Genomic DNA, 18,876 nt, shown 5'->3' on the forward strand with positions numbered 1-18,876 from the left:
TTCATTGGCTGGTTAACATCGATTTGTTTCATATGAATTGACTGGCGTAGAGCTAGCAAGCTCATGGTCAAATTTAAGCTAGTTTTCAAGCACATTGTCAAACTTAAGAAATACTCCTCCTTCATGCACAAAACTCTTTAGCGTGATGTAACATAGTGGAACTAACACTTCATCCGCAAAGATTTATTGATTTAGCTTTGATTCATTCTGGTGTTTTGAGGCAGAAATTCTTAGCTCCCATCCCTCACTGGTGCTGGCTATGCACTGGGATCTATAAAAGGCGGTATACCTGCAAGACAGTGGTAAATCTTGAAAGGGCATATAAACATTGGCTAATTGTTTTTTAATTTTTTACAGGTAACATACCATGTTTTTTTTTGTCTGAAATAGGTATAAATGTGAACGAAAAATGCAGGAAAAAAACTCAACCATGCATCAAAGTCAGCGTTTTCATTGTAAGTTCACATTATCAAGACTGAGTTAATTGTAACTTCACAGTATCCCGACTCAGACTCATGACTCAGGGGCCAAATTAAGTGTGTGGACTCTTTTTGGGGAGGCTCCAAAACCTATCCATCACCCCCTCCACACGAGTACACTGGGCTGGGAGCAGGCTGTAGGAACAGGATATTTAGCAAATAAATCGCCTATCGCAAATAAATCGCCTAGGCAGGCACTTTTAATTAAAGACAACCATGCAGATGAGGGCTGTCAGAAGACAATGCTGATTCCTCAGTCAGTGGTAGTGTCCCAAATGGCACCCTATTCCCTAAATAGTGTCCTACTTTTGACTAGGGCCCTATGTGTCCTGGTCAGAAGCACTATATAGGGAATAGGGTGCCTTTTGGGACACACCCAAAGTGAATGTGAATCTATTCCTTGTCTACGTGAAAATCATTATATTTCCCCTCTTCTCTGTCACAAACCCAATGAGCTGGGTCCTATCCAGAGCACACTGTAGAAAATAACTTTTGAAAAAGAAAAAAAATGATCATGTTGCCGTTTATTTTACTGTCTAGACAAACCCCTCCAACGTATCCAGAATGCCGCAGCCCGCCTGGTGTTCAACCTTTCCAAGTTCTCCCAGGCCTGCTCTAGTGTGCAGCATCCGTCAAATGTTGGTTCAATAAATAACCCAGAATTTAACATTGTTATCAGGACATATTCCTAAAGTGTGGAAACCAGCGTATGTGCTGCCACTACATAAGGGAGGTTGATTGTTGTGATCTTGACAACTATCGTCCCATATCAATGCTTTCTTGAATTGTTGGTGAATATGCAACTTCGTAGATTTTTTCATCTGTATTTGGAATGTACATCAATCAGGGTTATGACCAGTACTATTACTGCAACCACATCAGTTGTAAATTATATTGTCAAAGCTTTCTATGCTAAGATGTATTGTGATGCCCTATTTATAGATTTGTCAATTGCTTTTGATACAGACGATCATTCTATCTTATTAATAAGTAAGTTGTCTGTGTTAGGTCTTGGCACTGATGCCTGTTTGTGGTTTCAGAAGACAGGGTTAAATCTGAATTTCTTGAAAAACTTAAAGGGATACCCCAGGGTTCGATTTTGTGGCCATTGTTGTTCACGTTGTATATAAATGACATTGGAAATACTGTAAAACACTTGTAACATTCATTCACCTATAAAGAAGACATAGTTATTTATTCCTGTGCCTCTTCAGTGCAGCAGGCCATTCGTGACCTTCAGCATGATTTTGACTCATCCAAAAATCACTTACTGATCGTAAATTAGTGTTAAATGCAAATAAAACCACGTGTATTCTCTTCTCTAAGTCTCATAATGTTGAACCTGAGGACTTGCACTCCAAATGGAGCAAGTTTCTCACGATAAGTACTTGGGTATGTGGATTGATGGCAAGTGGTCTTTTGAAACGCACATTGAAAACTTGACAAAGAAGCTGAGATCTATGTTTGTTTTTTTATATAAAAATAAATCCTGCCTCAGTTCTGAAAATAGAAGGAAGATAGTTAAAAAAAGAACTGTTCTCCTTGCAATAGAGATGATTTATATGCATGCGGAAGCCTCTGTTATGAAAACATTGGACTCAGTATTCCATTCAGCAATCCATTTTATCACTGGGGACGGTTTAAGGACTCATCATTGCATTCTTTATGTGGGATGGGCCTCTCTGTCTGTAAGAAGAGCTGCATTCTCTTTTATTTATTTACAAAGCAGTCTTGTAGAAACTTCCTCTGTACATTACTTCATTTTTACCAAACCTGTTCTTGTGGATAGATAACTCTGGAGATCCCTTTGGTCTCCACAGAACTGGGAAAATCTGCTTTTAGTTTTTTTTGCCCCCTTATGTGTGGAACAATACACATAATTCCTTTCAGGCATTTTAAATGATCGATTGGAGACTTACGTTACAGAATGCGATTGCTTTTCTTAAATATTTTTCATGTAGTGCTTTATGTGTTTTATTATAGTGTGTTTTGTTGGGCTGTTATATTTATGTATTGGGTTTTACTTGTAAATGTATACAGGTCTCTCTTGTAAAAAATGTTTCATCTCAATGTGACTCCCTGTTTAAATAAAGGTTAATAAATAAATGCCACACTGCCCCTATGCACACTCCACTGGCTTCCAGTCGAAGCTCGCATCCACTACAAGACCATTGCACTTGCCTACGGAGCAGCAGGAGGAACTGCCCCTCCGTACCTTCAGGCTATGCTCAAACCTTACACCCCAACCAAGTACTCCATTCTGCCACCTCTGGACTCTTGGCACTCCCACCTCTACGGGAAGGCAGCTCCCGCTCAGCCCAGCAAAAGCTCTTCTCTGTCAGGCACCCCAATGTTGGAACAAGCTTCTCCCCGAAGCTAGGATAGCAGATCCCCTGGCCATCTTCCAAAACCATCTGAAACCCTACCTCTTCAAAAAGTATCTTAAATAATCCCACAGCACATTTTTGTTTTCATGAATTTTTTACGAAAGACAATTTTGACTTTGCAGCTGGCCAATCTAGCGGAAATCGTTCAGTTCTGCTGCCAGGGCAAGATTCATGACAAACATCAACCTGACAAAAATGTGCAGATACTGAACACGACCAATTTCTTTCAGATGAATGACAAAGGGCTGGGAAAAGGGGCTGAAATGGAACCCAGCATTGCTCAACGCTTGAGGGGAGCCAGAATGGGAAGGCAGGCTATGCAGGGGTATGCTACAGTAAGTCTAAGCCTGTGTCCCAAATGGCACCCTATTCCCTTTTTAGTGCACCACTTTTGACCAGGGCCCATAGGGTTGTGGTCAAAAATAGTGCACTATATAGGGCAAGGGGTATTCAATTCTTATTCTAGGAGGTCCGGAGCCTGCTGGTTTTCTGTTCTACCTGATAATTAATTGCACGCACTGTCTAAATCAATCCCTGATTAGAGGGGAACAATAAAAAAAAAACGCAGTGGAACTGGCTTCGAGTTCGAGAGTTGAGTTTGAGGGATATAGAGAACAGGGTGCCATTTGGGACGCATCCCATAGCTTGGAATGCAGGGTTTAAAAAAGGCCAAAAGAGTAATTGCTCGACTGCGATAGTCCTCTGACAAAATGCAACCTCTGCAGGGTAACTAAAATGATTCTGGGATTAAATGATTATAATAATAATAATAATGCCATTTAGCAGACGCTTTTATCCAAAGCGACTTACAGTCATGTGTGCATACATTCTACGTATGGGTGGTCCCGGGAATCGAACCCACTACCCTGGCGTTACAAGCGCCATGCTCTACCAACTGAGCTACAGAAGGACCACTGAGCTACAGAATGATTGAATAAAAGAAAACAAACTTGGAGGAAAACTGGGAGGAAAATTCAACTTTTCTGCCGAGAAACACACACACAGAAATGCTACAAATGCTCATACAACAGAAACACAACGTTAATCAGAGTCGTGCTTATTAGGGTACGCAACAGAAAGGGGAATGAGCACTTCTTCAGGTAGTCCATCCCTGTTTCAGTACGTTTTCTTCCGTATGGTGCCTATTGAACACAACCCAGGTGTGCTAGTAGAATAGATCAATAGGCTATGTGAAATGGCTGGTTGTCCCTGAGGACTGGATTGAGAAACACATGATGACATCATATAAGAGTCTAAACAGATTATGCCTAATCTGATCATTAACACCAAAACAAATGTTCACAAACACATACTTTCTTGAAAGTACAGAAGAATTGACAAGTCCCAAACCTCAAATGTTGCGGTACTGTTCAGTTGATTAGTGAGACATTATATACACCACTGTATTCTCTCCGCGGCGTTAACCTCAGGACTCCAGAAGGCCCTAGGCTAGTGCCTCTAGCAATCTAGTGAAGTAGCCAGAAACTGAGGGAGAATTGATCATGTGTTGAAATCAAAGGAGAAATAGAGCTGGTCCTTTCACAGAGACCCTGATCATCAACATGCCAATAACGTTAACCACACACAGCCACAGAAATGCGCCATCTTAGTCCATTACACCTCACTGGTGATCTCCAAACCGGGACTGTGCCCCAAATGGGACACTATTCCCTATCAAATGCACTACATTTGACCAGGGCCCATCCTCCAATGTAAAATAAAAAAATTAAGGATCATGATATTTTGGTGAATTGGTTAAATGCTTCCTTTTTCAGCATTAACTGGTTGGAGTTGTTTGTATACCTACAATCAGATCTAGTGTGTGCTCAAAGTATTATCTTCAGAAAATGTAGATGTTTACCATCTCTGTTCATCTCTCGCCCTCCTTCTGCTCAGATTTCTCCAGAGGGTGGTCACGGTCTCTCTTGCCCAGCAGGTCAAACTGACCTCACATGGCAAAGGTAAGAACAAGACAAGGTAACACTTAACTTGACACTTCTGCCATAGACCTATATATACATTTTTTTGCAGACATCGATTAGAAGTAGCAAATGTTGCACGAACACAAAATATTGTATGTTTTTGAGGACCACACTGAAAAATGGTTGTTTAATGTTATAATGCGTCATCATGTGCGCTTTTAAGCTGTACATAAAAAAAAAAAAAAAAAAAAATCAGGCACGCATGCACACACCTCCCTTTCCAACTTCTCCCAAGGCAGAACAACTTCCATCTCTCCCCCCCAGCACTGCAGTGATGTGCACAGCAGCAGCATTTCAACCTAGTCTCCCTATCTCCCCCTTTCTACATAAAACTCTCTCTCACCCTCCTCTCTTTCTGTCTAAGAAGAGGTGGATAGGTAGAGGAGGTGTAGTCAGGCAGTGTCAGGTGGTCGTATATCCTGAGCACCTGTCTGAGCAGTACATAAAGCAGGCCTGGGGAATTACACCCTGCTGTCTGCCTGATGCAGCTCAGCTCCTCAAGGACCTCCAGCACTAAAACACAGGGGGGTAGAAAGTGAGAGTTGGAGGGAGAGTGAAAGAGAGATAATTCCATCAGTAAGAGGCACAAGAAGAAGACAGAAGAGTTATGGCAGGACAAAGGGCACAGAGAGGACACTAGAGTTAAAGGGATGGAGGAAAGTGACTTGCCGGCCTATCGAAATCTGCAGCAAACTCCCATCCGAGTTTCAGGTCCTCTGGTTGATCCAAGACACAGATAACCAGGCCATGGTTAATCTATAAGATCATGGTACATCCTCGGACACAAAGTATGACCTTGTTTCTTGAACAAACAACCAAAGTAGGCAGCTGAAAAAATGATATAAAAAAAAAAACCCTATGAAAATCCCACCTTATCCATTTCCTAGTCATACAGAACAGAGGAGCTTTGTTCCAGCCCACTGCGTGCTGTTTTTCTCTCTCGAAACACCAACATCTCTTTGCGTGTGTGTGTGTGTTGACTCTCAGCCTCCTGTGGTTAATTACTGCACTCATACAAACACATCACATATGCTTCAGTCTCACCACAGATGTATCACCGGATGCACAGAGCGGAGAGACATTGGCGTTGCTGCAGGTCAGGTTGTGTTTCTCAGCCCTTGTTGTTTTAAATCAGGTGTGTCTCTTTAACAGCACTCTGTAAAATAAATAGACCCTTTGCTATGACACTCAGACCCTTTGCTATGACGCTCCAAATTGGGCTCAGGTGCATCCTGTTTCCATTGATCATCGTTGAGATGTTTCTACAACTTGATTGGAGTCCAACTGTGGTAAATTCATTTGATTGGACATGATTTGGAAAGGCACACACCTGTCTATAAGGTCCAACAGTTGACAACGCATGTCAGAGCAAAAACCAGGTCATGAGGTCGAAGGAATTGTCAGTAGAGCTCCGAGACATGATTGTGTCGAGGCACAGCTCTGGGGAAGGGTATCAAAAAATGTCTGCAGCATTGAAGGTCCCCAAGAACACAGTGGCCTCCATCATTCTTAAATGGAAGAAGTTTGGAACCACCAAGACTCTTCCTAGAGCTGGCCGCCCCCCGGGCCAAACTGAGCAATCGGGTGAAATGGGCCTTGGTCAGGGAGGTGACCAAGAACCCGATGGACACCCCACAGAGCTGCAGAATTCCTCTGTGGAGATCTCTGCAACACTGTACCAATCAGGATTTTATGGTAGAGTAGCCAGACGGAAGCCACTCTTCAGTAAAAGGCAAAAGTTTGCCAAAAGGCACCTAAAGGACTCTCAGACCATGAGAAACAAGATTATCAAGGATCTGATGAAACCAACATTAAACTTTTTGGCCTGAATGCCAAGCGTCGCGTCTGGAGGAAACCAAGTACCATCCCTACGGTAAAGCATGGTGGTGTTAGCATCATGCTGTGGGGATGTTTTTCAGCTGAGAGACTGAAGGATCGAGGGAAAGATGAACAAAGCAAAGTACAGAGAGATCCTTGATGAAAATCTGCTCCAGAGCGCTCAGCACCTCATACTGAGGTGAAGGTTCACCTTCCATCCGCTTGAGAGGATCTGCAGGGAAGAATGGGAGAAACTCCCCAAATACAGGTGTGCCAAGCTTGTAGCATCATAACCCAAGAAGACTCGAGGCTGTAATCACAGGTGCTTCAAAAAAATTATTGAGTAAAGGTTCTGAATACTTATGTAAATGTAATATCATTTAAATTTTGTTTTATAAATGAGCAACAATGTATAAAAAACAGTTTTTGCTTTGTCATTATGGGGTATTGTGTGTAGATTGATGAGGGCAAAAAAATGATTTAATCCATTTTAGAATAAGGTTGGAACGTAACAAAATGTGGAAAAAGTCAAGGGGCCTGAAAACTTCTCCGAATGCTCTGTATAGAGGAATAGGATGCCACTTGAGACGAAGGCCATCTCTCTTTCTACGAGGTCAGTACCTTTGCCCTTTCCAGTCTTTATAGACTCTTCAAATTGTCTTTTGTATCGAATATTGGGTGTTGATTTGTGGGATACACTTTTTTTTTTAGGGATGTGAGAAATGGAAAATAAATGTATAAATGTTAACATTAAAACAATAAGAAAAATTTATAAAATTCCATGTGACTCACAATGTAGCTGCCCTGCTGCAGGAAATGGTTTGAGTGTCATGGTGCGTCCCTTCCAGAAGATTAAGCATCGCTCCTGTACTACCATTACTGTACCTCAATTCCACCCAATTTAATTTCTCAAAGTATTACCATACAGGACTTCCTTCATATTGTCGCTTGCCTTTCCCTGCCATTTTTCCAACTGTTAACAAAGATGAGTCGACCTCCTTGCACAATTGATCCCTCGACTTCTTGCACGTCAAGATTAGATTCCACTAGGAAGATTCTGTGTTTTTGTAATGGAGGAGACTGATTAGTGGCCATACTTCAGAGAACACGAACACTTGCATCTTTCATAGCGAGCGAGGGAGAGAGGGGGGGCACAGTATAGGCAGGTTGGCCACCAGGCAGACAGAGTCAGAACCGCACACTAGGCCTATCTATCGGTGATCAAAAACTGTATCTCGCAATGGAATGCTGTATGTAGAGAGAGAGAAAGAGAGATAATCCCACCAACATTGATGTGAACCTGGCTTGCAGTCAAATGGCACTTTTTTTCTAGCCATACCATTCTATTCCTTTTTCTATGCTCTGAGCTGATAGAGGAAAGGAAGGACTAACGTATTTCCTGCCGCTTCCACTCTCTGTCTGCGTGCCAAACGTCACCCTAATTCCTTACAGAAGATTTACAATCTCAGACTTTCGCTAATATGTCTCCCCAAAAAGCTTGTCACAGCCACCAGGCCTTTTATTTGCTTTATTTCTCCAATATGCCAGTGTTTAGATGTTTGCTTTAGGGGGTATGCATTCCCCAATGGGGTACTATAGACACACACCTCAAACATTTCATTTATGTTTTGTCTGTCCATTCTGTGAGACATTTAACCTGTGATCTTGTTTGTAATGTCACATCCATAACGCTGCAATTACCCACGTACACAACATATTTCCAGGTGAGTTGGTCTGTTTTGAGGGTGTTTAGTATGCAGGGCAGTGCCCATTCCACCAGTTGTGAGTAATGACAGAGGCAGGTGTGTGAGTGTGTAGCCCATTTCAGCATTAGTGAGTGTTGTGATAATAGTGAGCTATGTGTGTGCACATGTTAGTTTGTGTGTGTGTGGGGGGGGGGGGTATTCCAGCAGTAGTGAGTGTTCACAGCCTAACTTGGGGATCTCATCACTCTGTTAGCTGATGCCTAAGGAGAGCGGGTGAGTCAGCTAGCGCCAAATACAGAGCGCATTGAGCTAATTTACCTACGGGCTGGAGGGCATTTGTGGGTGTCTGCTTGTTTGAAGAATGAAATGTGCATGCATGAGGCCAGCAGGGTGTGTGTGTGTATCCAGAGCGTTGATGGATAGAGAAGCACTACCGGAGCACTGTAGATCGCACCAAACTGGTTTACTCTTCAATAAGAATACATTTAGAAAAAATAGAACAGTCACTGCAAATCTCTTTCTCACTCACTTACTCACCCACGGTGTGCATATGGCAGAGGCTGCTGTTATGAGTTGGGCCAGACTGTCAGCAGATGCTAGGCGACCTTTCTATACACTCTGCAGCGTTTTAACCCACTTCAACACTGCAGGGTCTTAACCCATTTTAACACTGAGGTGTCTCAAAACTAGGGATGGGTATCGTAAGATTTTAATGGTATTACCACTCTTACCGATACTGCATATCGATCCGGTACTTTAACGGTATTCTTATCGGTTCTTTTTGTTATTTTTTTAACGGAAAAAACAAACAAACAAATTAATAACAGAATTAACATTGCTTTATTTTCTGAAATGTAAAATAAATCAAATAAACAATCATTTACAGCAAAAGAAACAGCAACGTTTTGAACAAATCACTATTATAGACTGTAATGTTGTGATGATGGAAATGTAAGACAAATTAAATTATCAATATTTTCCTGCAAAAGAAAAGACAGTGGTATAGATCAACACGGGTGGGGCATGCAGGTAAGGCTGCAAAAGTTCTTAGCAGTTCTTCTGGAGAAAGATCAACATATTTGCCTTTGGCAGAAGTCGGGACCTCTCCTGGCTGATTGTGTTCCCTCAGTCGAAAATACACTCTCGCTAGGGGTGGAGGAGGCTTGAGCACAGAGGTAGCTTGTTGCAATGTTTGTGAGGAGGGGCAGAGTAGCTCTCTTCTCCCACCACCACGTCACAGGATCTTCAGTCATGGGGACTGTCTCCTCCATTTCCTCTCCTTCAGAATCCTCCTCCTGTTGCAGGTGCTCTGTGTCTGTCTGCTCCGGCTCCTCTGACAGCCCTGGTGTTGCTCCAGTCACATTGGCCTCATCAGTTGCTTTCCTCAGCCTGTCCCAGGTGGCGTCACTCACCGGCCTCCCTTTAAATCTGGGGTCCATTGCTGTGGCCTCATGCAGGAACGCTTGAATGTCCTCATCCTGATAGCGCTCGGAGAGGTTCTCCCACACCTTCTCTTTGATGGTTGCCACAAACGTTGTATCTTCACGCTTCACAGTGAAGTGCTTTTTGGAGGATGGGTATGATCTGTCCACAGGTGGCATTCTTTTCGCATGACACACACGCAGTGTGGATGTGTAGAGGATTCTCATGAGCTGGACAAACTCCTCAGCCTTATGGAAGTCCTCGTCCTTCAGACGGTCCAGGTAGTCCTTGGTCATTGCTTTTCGCAGTCATGGGTCCAAGGCTGATGCTTGGATCGCTGGATACTCCTCCATGAATCTGGTCTTGACATCAAGGATGACTGAGTGTTGCGGAAGGCCTGAAACGACAACCACACACTTGAATATTGAATGAAATAGTTAAATGTGGGAATTTCTAAATAATACTTTTAATAGATTGAACTGGCTCCTTACCAAAGAGCTGCTGCTTTTCCTTCAAGAATGTTTTGGATATCGAGGATCTCTTGAACAACACGACCACTGCTCTGATTAGGGCTGCCCATTAATCAATGGAAGAAGTTTTGCAGATTTTCTGAGCTGCCAGATTCAATGTGTGCGCAAAGCATCCTATTTTTAGGATGTGTAGCCTCTTGATGGCAACATCCATATCGCCAGCATTATCAACAGTCATAGGTACAATCTTGCTCGGCTCTATCTCAAACTCTTCCAGAATGTCTGAGATCTCCTCTGCCACTACTTCGGCAGTTTGCGATTTGTACACTGCCCTGGTGTGGAGGACATTCTGTTTTACACTGCCCTGGCTTGTGTAGTACACTGTAACAGTGAGATAGTGGTCCTGACAGAGGCTGGTCCACCTGTCTGATGTGATGGCTAACTTTGGCACGTCCTTCAGCTCAGTGATCACATTGGCCTTTTCTACACCATACCAGGTAGGAATTAATGTGTCACTGAGGTAACTCCTGGAGGGAGGGGTATATTTGGGGTTGCCTTGCTCATCTCCCTACAGTAAAACAAGATATTCCATGTGTTGAATTATTGTGTATTGTATTGTGGAGTGGTGGGACTAACATACAACCCTTTTATACTACTATATCCTAAAAATGAATACAACTCAACAGACTATTACCTAAAGCCCTTGGACTCCACTGTTGGAAAGGGGTGTAGGCCTTTCACTAGGTGGCACTCATTCACCCTCTCCTTAGTCATCCTCCCACTAGCTGCCAGCGTGAAGGGGCTTTGGGATTGTCTTTGGCTTGGACCAGCGGCATTAGAGGGAGGAGTGGGTTGGTTCACTGTAGCTGCAACTTTAACAAAAAAGTAGGAAAATCTTTAAATGGGTGATTGAATTTATGAACGCACCCATAGCTAAACAATCAGCTGGCTAATGGTTACTTTTGATCACGAAACCATGTTCTCGTAATTCAGTTAACTCCATGTGTGGGCTCCAGGCGGCTAGCATACATACCCAACGTAGATCGGCCAACGAGAGATGAACTACGAGCCTGGCACTCGATAACTGTGCATTTCTCTGCCTGTACATGATCATTTTCAATTGATGTTTGGACAGATTGCTCGTGTTTCCACCCTTACAAGCAAAAGTCTTGTTGCACATGTCTGCATCGACTCTGGTGAAGTGTAACCACACTTTTGAACGTTTAGTTCTCTCCGCCATCGGCACTAATTAAGAGCAGGGTCTTTCTTGTGTGTGTGTGCGCTGTAGCGCGTGAGAGACAGGCTCCGCACGAGAGAGATCTCTCTTCTGGATTGGGAATAGCGAAAATGCATCGTAAACAAATGTCTTAATCTTATTGCAAATTAGAAACGGTTGGTGAGATAAAATGTGCAAAATAATGTTTATATAGCAATAATAAATAGGAAATGTATTTTCTTAATTTCTCCAGTACTGAATGCAGAACCGATAACGTCGGAGCTTATCGATACTACGGTCTTTCATAATTTAGCCCCGGGGCCCTTTAATACCGGGTTTCGGGTACCCATCCCTACTCAATACATTTAAACACCATGCAGTGTCTTAACCATTTACAATCATGGGAATTAGCCTTGAGAGATCACATTTTAACGCTAATGTCTCAACATATTTTAACACACTGCAGTATCATAACACATTTTAACACTACAGTGTTTCAACACATTTGGCCATTTCTGGCAATGTTTTAATGTATTTGCTTTTATACCGGCTAACGGACACACTGCTGCTTCGCACTGTCATAACACACTTCAACACTGCAGTGTCTCAACACACTCAAAAGCAGGCACTTAACTGACGGACACAATGTGAACGTTGCGTTAATGTTATGGGAGCGTCAGTGGGATGACAGTCATCGTGGCTGTGGATCTGGCCAGGTGCTGAGTGGTGCTTTACTTGGGGACAGTGGATGTCCAGTCCCCATACAGGCCATTCATTACACTTGCCTCCTATCTGATGGTAGTGGGGGGGAAGACTGGACAGCACGGAGCTACGGACTCATCACTGGACACATCCCTGATTCCCATTACGATAATGCACACAGGCCATCACATACAACACACACCATCGTTCACAAAGTATAGTACTATACATACACAAACGCACGTTCTCGAAGCACAGTACACACACGTGCACACACACACACCATAATTCACATCATACACTTACATTCACTGCATACACACAGCTTCATACATCAGTAACAGCATCACTTAATAAAATTATATTTTAATTGGCTTAGTTAGAAATTTTATATTTTATATTTTACTTTATATGTTCTGTTCAGTACGTGCTTGCTTGAGGTAAGCTATGTAGTGACTTAACTTTAACAATTATCAATTGTTATCAACAATTATTATAAACTATGTTTAATTGTTACCCAATTAAATTAATCATGTAACAAATCATTCACTAGGATCTGGGGCACCACGAGAGCGGTTCTTTAAAGAGTTACCATCTCCAGGTCGAAACTCAAAAGGTATTTTACCTATCGCATCTATAAACAGTCAACTTATTAATCATAACCTTGTATAATATAATCACTCTGAACAGTCGTAACCTCCTTGCATCTGCAAATACCCATCCCTTACTTACGAATGACAACAACATGGCTGCTTGTTAAAGAAGAGATGGAGAGGTAGAAAGAGAGAGGGACAGAGACACTAAACATTGGTATTCAGAAACTACTTTCACTTACAGTAACCATATACTTTGCACACAAACCGCCGCCCGCTTTCAGTAAGAAATCATGAATGTATTTACGTGAAATGCCTGGGTTTTCCGGGGCTCTCTTGGTGAACAGGGCAGCCTTGGGAATGGGGTGGGCCTTTTTGCTGCACGCTTTTCGAATTGTTGTGTTGTCCTGAACAGAACTACAGAGTTGGGTTTTCCTTACATTCGCTCTTGAAGATGCTTCTTTGAAGATAGGCTAGCCAGCCGTGTCGATGGTTCCCCAATGGGGCGATGAGAGTAGCATAATATGATGGTTTGAGCAGAGTAACAGAATGGTCCTACTTAAATCCACTTTTGAAGACACTTTACTTAGGACAGCTAATCAGTCTTACGAGTGATTGTCCGGGAGGTGAATTTATCGTCTCCACCTCGTGTTGAGATTCAAAGTTCAAACCACTTTAAAGGTGAAGCAGCGGCTTCACGTCTTTCTGGTGTGATGTGTTTTTTTCCCCCCGTAACCCATAATTTATACCGTTTGCTTAAAAGGGGCAGTTCCGGCAGGCTGGCACACTCCCTGACCTTACTCCGGGCGGTAGCTACTCACTGTGCAAAGTTATAAAAACAATGATCTCTTATTGCTCCTCAAATCACATCTCTCTCTTAACAAAAACACTTTCATCATCATTTATATTACATCCACAACGCAGAGAATGAAAACTTCATACATGTAGTGGGTATACTTTCAAGTTAAGGTATTTCCATTTTATCATTTTCAATGACATCACAAAATAATGAAAAAAATGACAGTGTTCTATAGATCGCCTCGCACCATCCCCATGTACTACGTTAGAAATATTGTATTGTATTCGCTTTTGAAAGTGTTCGAAGTTTTAGTGGGAAAATGTCTGTTGAATCAAATTACATTCCTTTGCTGAATCTAGAGTGCAGACCTGAATCGTCTCCCTTGATTTACAATAGGGCTCGAGTTGATAACCCCCCCCTAGTTCTTTCCTTCCCCCCTCTAGGGTGAGAGGGGGTCTGATTGAAGTTATTTATTGCAAACCTGATCTATTTGGATTCTCGTGGACAGTCATGACAGCTATCAGATAAAGTTTTACATTGTGTTTTTGATGACTGACTGATTAGTTTTGATCTCACTCTGTCTCTCTATAGGTGACAGATAACTAGCGTTGCACACCCTGACTACATCAGCACCACTGACAGATTACCTGGCTCTCAGTATGATGTTCGAGGAAGATCGGCGTGTAAAAAAATATCACAGGTGACAGCTGGGTGTGCGTGCAGTGCACCACAATAGACATAGAGAGACATGTCCATACAGGCACAAACATGCAGGCCCGTGTGCACGCACACACACACACACGTACGTCCCCACACGCACACACATTCAAGAAACCAGTGCTGTAATGGAAACTGACCTGCTTGTACAGGGATGGGATTTTCGAGCAGGAATACTGTCTGCTTCCAATGCGTCTTGGTGACCTGTGGTCCCGTGGAGAACATCACCTGTGATTCAAAAGCAGAACATGTTATTTAGTCTTGGGCAACAGCAATCAACATGAACTCACAACAGTGAGGAATATGGATAACAACTCATTCCATTGTGACACTTCTTTTTCTGTGGCTCATCTAACAATTCCACAACTGTAGTGGAAAATTAACCGGTCCCACACTCTTAAACCTACTAAACTAATTTTATAAATCTGTACTTCTATCCTACTCATAGTCTTCTAAAGACTAGATGTACTTCATTTTTATTTTACCTTTATTTAACTAGGCAAGTCAGTTAAGAACAAATTATTATTTTCAATTACGGCCTAGGAACAGATTTGAACCTTGTCAGCTCGGGGATTTGAACTTGCAACCTTCAGGTTACTAGTCCAACGCTCTAACCACTAGGCTATCCTGCCGCCACACATTTAAAACCTTAGTTCCCATTACACGTGGTGTAGTGTTACATCTCAGCAGTTATGCTCACACTGTAGGTAAAATAGGTCGTGCAATTAAAAGACTTGTCGGCACGTCCCTTGCGGAGCTTGGCATTGGCTGTTCCGAGTGGCCAGCTCCGGTGGGTGCTTACATCAGCAATCAGGAAGTGCCCCGGTGTCGATTGCCTCCCAAGGATGTGGGGAACGCCAAATCGTGAATGTAAATTGGGTGGCTGTTAAAAATGGAAGGGCCGCCGCATGCTCCTTACCTTGTTGCCGCAGTCTCTGTCGAAGAAAATGTCAAAGTAGCCCACGATGGCCTGGAAATGAAATATGAGAGGGTTGTTAGAATGTGATATGACAACACCACCGGGGCTGGACTTGTTTGGATAACCTGGGGCCTGTCCCAAATGGCACCCTATTCCCTACATAGTGCAATACTTTAGACCTATGAGGCCTCAGGGCCCTGGTCAAAAGTAGTGCACTATGTGGGTCATTCTACAGAAGTGGTTAGAATTGTTTGAAAACAAATATGTCTCCATGCTTAGGACATTTATTTAGATCATGATATATTCTAATTCATTTTAAGACAATAACAAACATATTGTTAAATTAAGATATTCCAAAATCATTGTTCAGATACCCATTCGTATTGAAAGTCAAAAATGTATTTTTGAAAATAAAACAATATTTTTGGGTAATTTTATAACAATCTTGAACTAGTTAGTCCTTTTTGTTTATTTTTTTGTTTCTCTGAAAGTATTGTCCCCACTTTGGATGTTATTAGCGAAACACATTAAAAGACTGAAGAATGAATGCGCCTTAAGCCACACACCTCAAATCAAATAAACCTTTATTGGTCACATACACATGTTTAGCAGATGTTATTGCAGGTGTAGCGAAATGCTTGTTTCGGTACAATTATAACCAGGAAATGGGATGCACCCCTTTCCATGATGACCAAATAGTGAGTGGTCTGTCTCCCAACACTTTGAAGAAAATGAGTGAAAAATGTAGTAAATCTTTATGTATGGTTTTGGGACTACAATATATACTGAGGATGTAAAATTGTCCAAATGTAGAGCTAGCTAGCCATATGCTAGCTACGGGGATACATTAATGTCCAAGATTAAGTCTAAATTGTCAAAACCCAAATGGTCACAACCATATTTTTAAAGCTTCATTACGGTTATTAACATTATTGTTTTGTTTATTGATTCTTGACTGTTAATTCACTGAATTTCTTTACATTTATTTAAAACAAAACGGTCTTTTACTTTTCCCTGGAAGTCAGAATAATGCACGGCATTGGACAAAACCTCTCCTTTGACCCCAAATGGAAAATGCTACACAGTGGACAAGGTCCTGACCTTAATCCCTCCCCCCACAAAGGTTACACAGTGACACAGTGTACGACGGAGTGCGCGAGAAGCTTGGTCTGTGAATACAGAGAAATGTGGCCATGGGTCAGAGCCTGATGGTAAAATGCTAAAAAGACTCTTACACAACCTGGAGGTGTGTTGGGTCATTTTCCTGTTGAAAAACAAATGATCATCACACTAAGCCCACTTTGGGCTCCCGGGTGGCGCACTGAATGCGCCTTAAGCCACACACCTCAAATCAAATAAACTTTTATTGGTCACATACACATGTTTAGCAGATGTTAGGTCACATTGGTCTTTTACCAAGGCACTGAATCTCAGTGCAAGAGGCGCCACTACAGTCCCTGGTTCGAATTCAGGCTGTATCAAATCTGGCCGTGATTGGGAGTCCCATAGGGTGGCACACAATTGGCCCAGCATTGTCTGGGTAAGGCCGGGTTAAGCAGTCATTGTAAATAATAATTTGTCCTTAACTGACTTGCCTAGTTAAATAAAGGTTCAATAAAATAACTAAGCCCAAACCAGATGGGATGGAGTATCACTGTGGTAGCCATGCTGGTTAAGTGTGTCTTGAATTGCCATAATATGGACTTGGTCTTTTACCAAATACGTCAATTTTCTGTATACCCCCCCCCCTAACTTGTCACAACACAACTGATTGGCTCAAACGCATTAAGGAAATAAATTCCACAAATGTACTTTTAACAAGGCACACCTATTCATTGAAATGCATTCCAGTTGACTACCTCATGAAGCTGGTTGAGAGAATGCCAAGAGTGTGCAAAGCTGTCATCAAGGCAAAGGGTGGCTATTTGAAGAATCTCAAATATATTTTGATTTGTTTAACACTTTTTGGGTTACTACCTGATTCCATACGTGTTATTTCATAGTTTTGATGTGCTCACTATTACTCTACATAAATAAAGAATAAAGAAAAACTCTTGAATGAGTAGGTGTTCTAAAATGTTTGACCCGCAGTGTATATCTACGTCACAGGATATGGACACCAAGGTAAACCAAACTACATTATTTATTGAGTGGGTGCTAAACCTTTGGCATCATCCCACAGCTACTGTGTGGGCAGTCGTGGCTCGCTGTGGAGGGGCAGAGCTCAATAGAGCCAAGGGTCCCCTCTCCGCAACCTCCCATCTAAAAACAACATGGAGCCTTACATTTGGCTGAGTCGACACACGGTGGTCCCATGTGGTACACCTCACCTCGTCTGAGGCCTGTCGCTTCACAAAATAAATAAATTACTTTTTGACTGTCCCTGATAATACTGGGCATATTTTGCTGACCGGCTAATACCGGTGTGTTACACAAAATAAGCAATGTCGGCTTTTTAATGTGGTGGCTACTAGGTCTAATTCGAACACAGCCCGTGTATTGTAAAGTGAGAGTCATTTCATGATGAAAATAAACCCTTGTGTGTGTTTGTGCATGTCTATTGTTTGTATTTTGCTCTTAAAGGGTAGGCCTGTGTGTATATGTATTGCCATGGGTATTCTTGAATGGTATGTGTGTACAGTATAGATGTATATTGCACAGCCATTTGTGAATAGATCATCATTTTGTAATTACACTATTTCTATGAATTCATGGTGGGTGTTCATTTCAGACTCAAATACATGACTGAGCCTTAAGCTATAAACAAACACTTGAGTGAAAAACAATTCGCATAACTAAACAAATTGAAATCTCGCTTTCGCTCACACACACACACACACACACACACACACACACACACACACACACACACACACACACACACACACACACACACACACACACACACACACACACAGCCTGGAGGTGACTGTTCTCTTTAGATGTGTGAGGTAAAAATGACCCCCTCAGGCCAGTTTTCCTCTTGTTTCTCCCCCAACTGAAGGAAGAGAGTCACTATCAATCTCTAGAGCGCACTTGTAGTGGCAATGATGCAGAACTAATAGCTTTTAATCCTGCCGCAGCTGACAATTCGGATGGCGATTCTCGCAGACAAAGAGGACCAGAATCAATGCAAGGGGAGAGAAAGAGCGAGCCATGGGAGGGAGATATAGACAGGAAAAGAGCATGGCAGAGAAGGAAAAGAGAGAGGGAAATGGAGAGACAGTGAGTGTGAAATAGTGAAGGAGTCATGATAGCTTACTTCTGAGAGGGTGGTGGTTGAACTTGGTGGGCCATGAAGCTAAAATATCCCTCGGGTACAGCATTCCTTGAAATGAGCAAGACCTTATCCTTAGTATTTACACCACACATCAGCATGAAAGGTGTGGTTCAACACTCCCCACTCAGGAATTTCAAAGCAAGAGTGAATGTGTGCCCCGAGAAAAGGAGGTTGGACATACTAGGGTCCATACTTCATAATCACTGGGCCGTCATCGACTACATGTTCCACACACTCAACGCCGCGTTCTACAATCAGCCTTTATTGATTCAGACAGGCAGGGGCGGGAACCTAGCACTAGCACTGAGCCAGACTGGGAGAAACGTCCCAAAGTGGGAAAAAGGAGCATGTCAACCCAATGCAATTATGGCTTTTAATGAACGCCA

At 42.5% G+C, this 18,876-nt stretch overlaps 1 protein-coding gene across 2 annotated transcripts in view; it reads right to left on the minus strand.

Annotated features, from left to right (window-relative positions):
• The window catches only part of prmt3 (protein arginine methyltransferase 3), a 100,968-nt gene that overhangs the window by 11,132 nt on the left and 70,960 nt on the right, over positions 1-18,876 (minus strand). For both annotated transcript variants that reach the window (XM_035786481.2, XM_035786482.2), the window contains exons 14-15: positions 15,211-15,261; positions 14,432-14,519 (exon numbers count right to left, since the gene is read on the minus strand). In XM_035786481.2, coding sequence (XP_035642374.1) covers positions 14,432-14,519; positions 15,211-15,261 — 139 coding nt within the window. The remainder of the gene's footprint in view (positions 1-14,431; positions 14,520-15,210; positions 15,262-18,876) is intronic.

The sequence above is a fragment of the Oncorhynchus keta genome, chromosome 14, assembly GCF_023373465.1.
Source record: "Oncorhynchus keta strain PuntledgeMale-10-30-2019 chromosome 14, Oket_V2, whole genome shotgun sequence".
Classification (NCBI taxonomy): domain Eukaryota; kingdom Metazoa; phylum Chordata; class Actinopteri; order Salmoniformes; family Salmonidae; genus Oncorhynchus; species Oncorhynchus keta.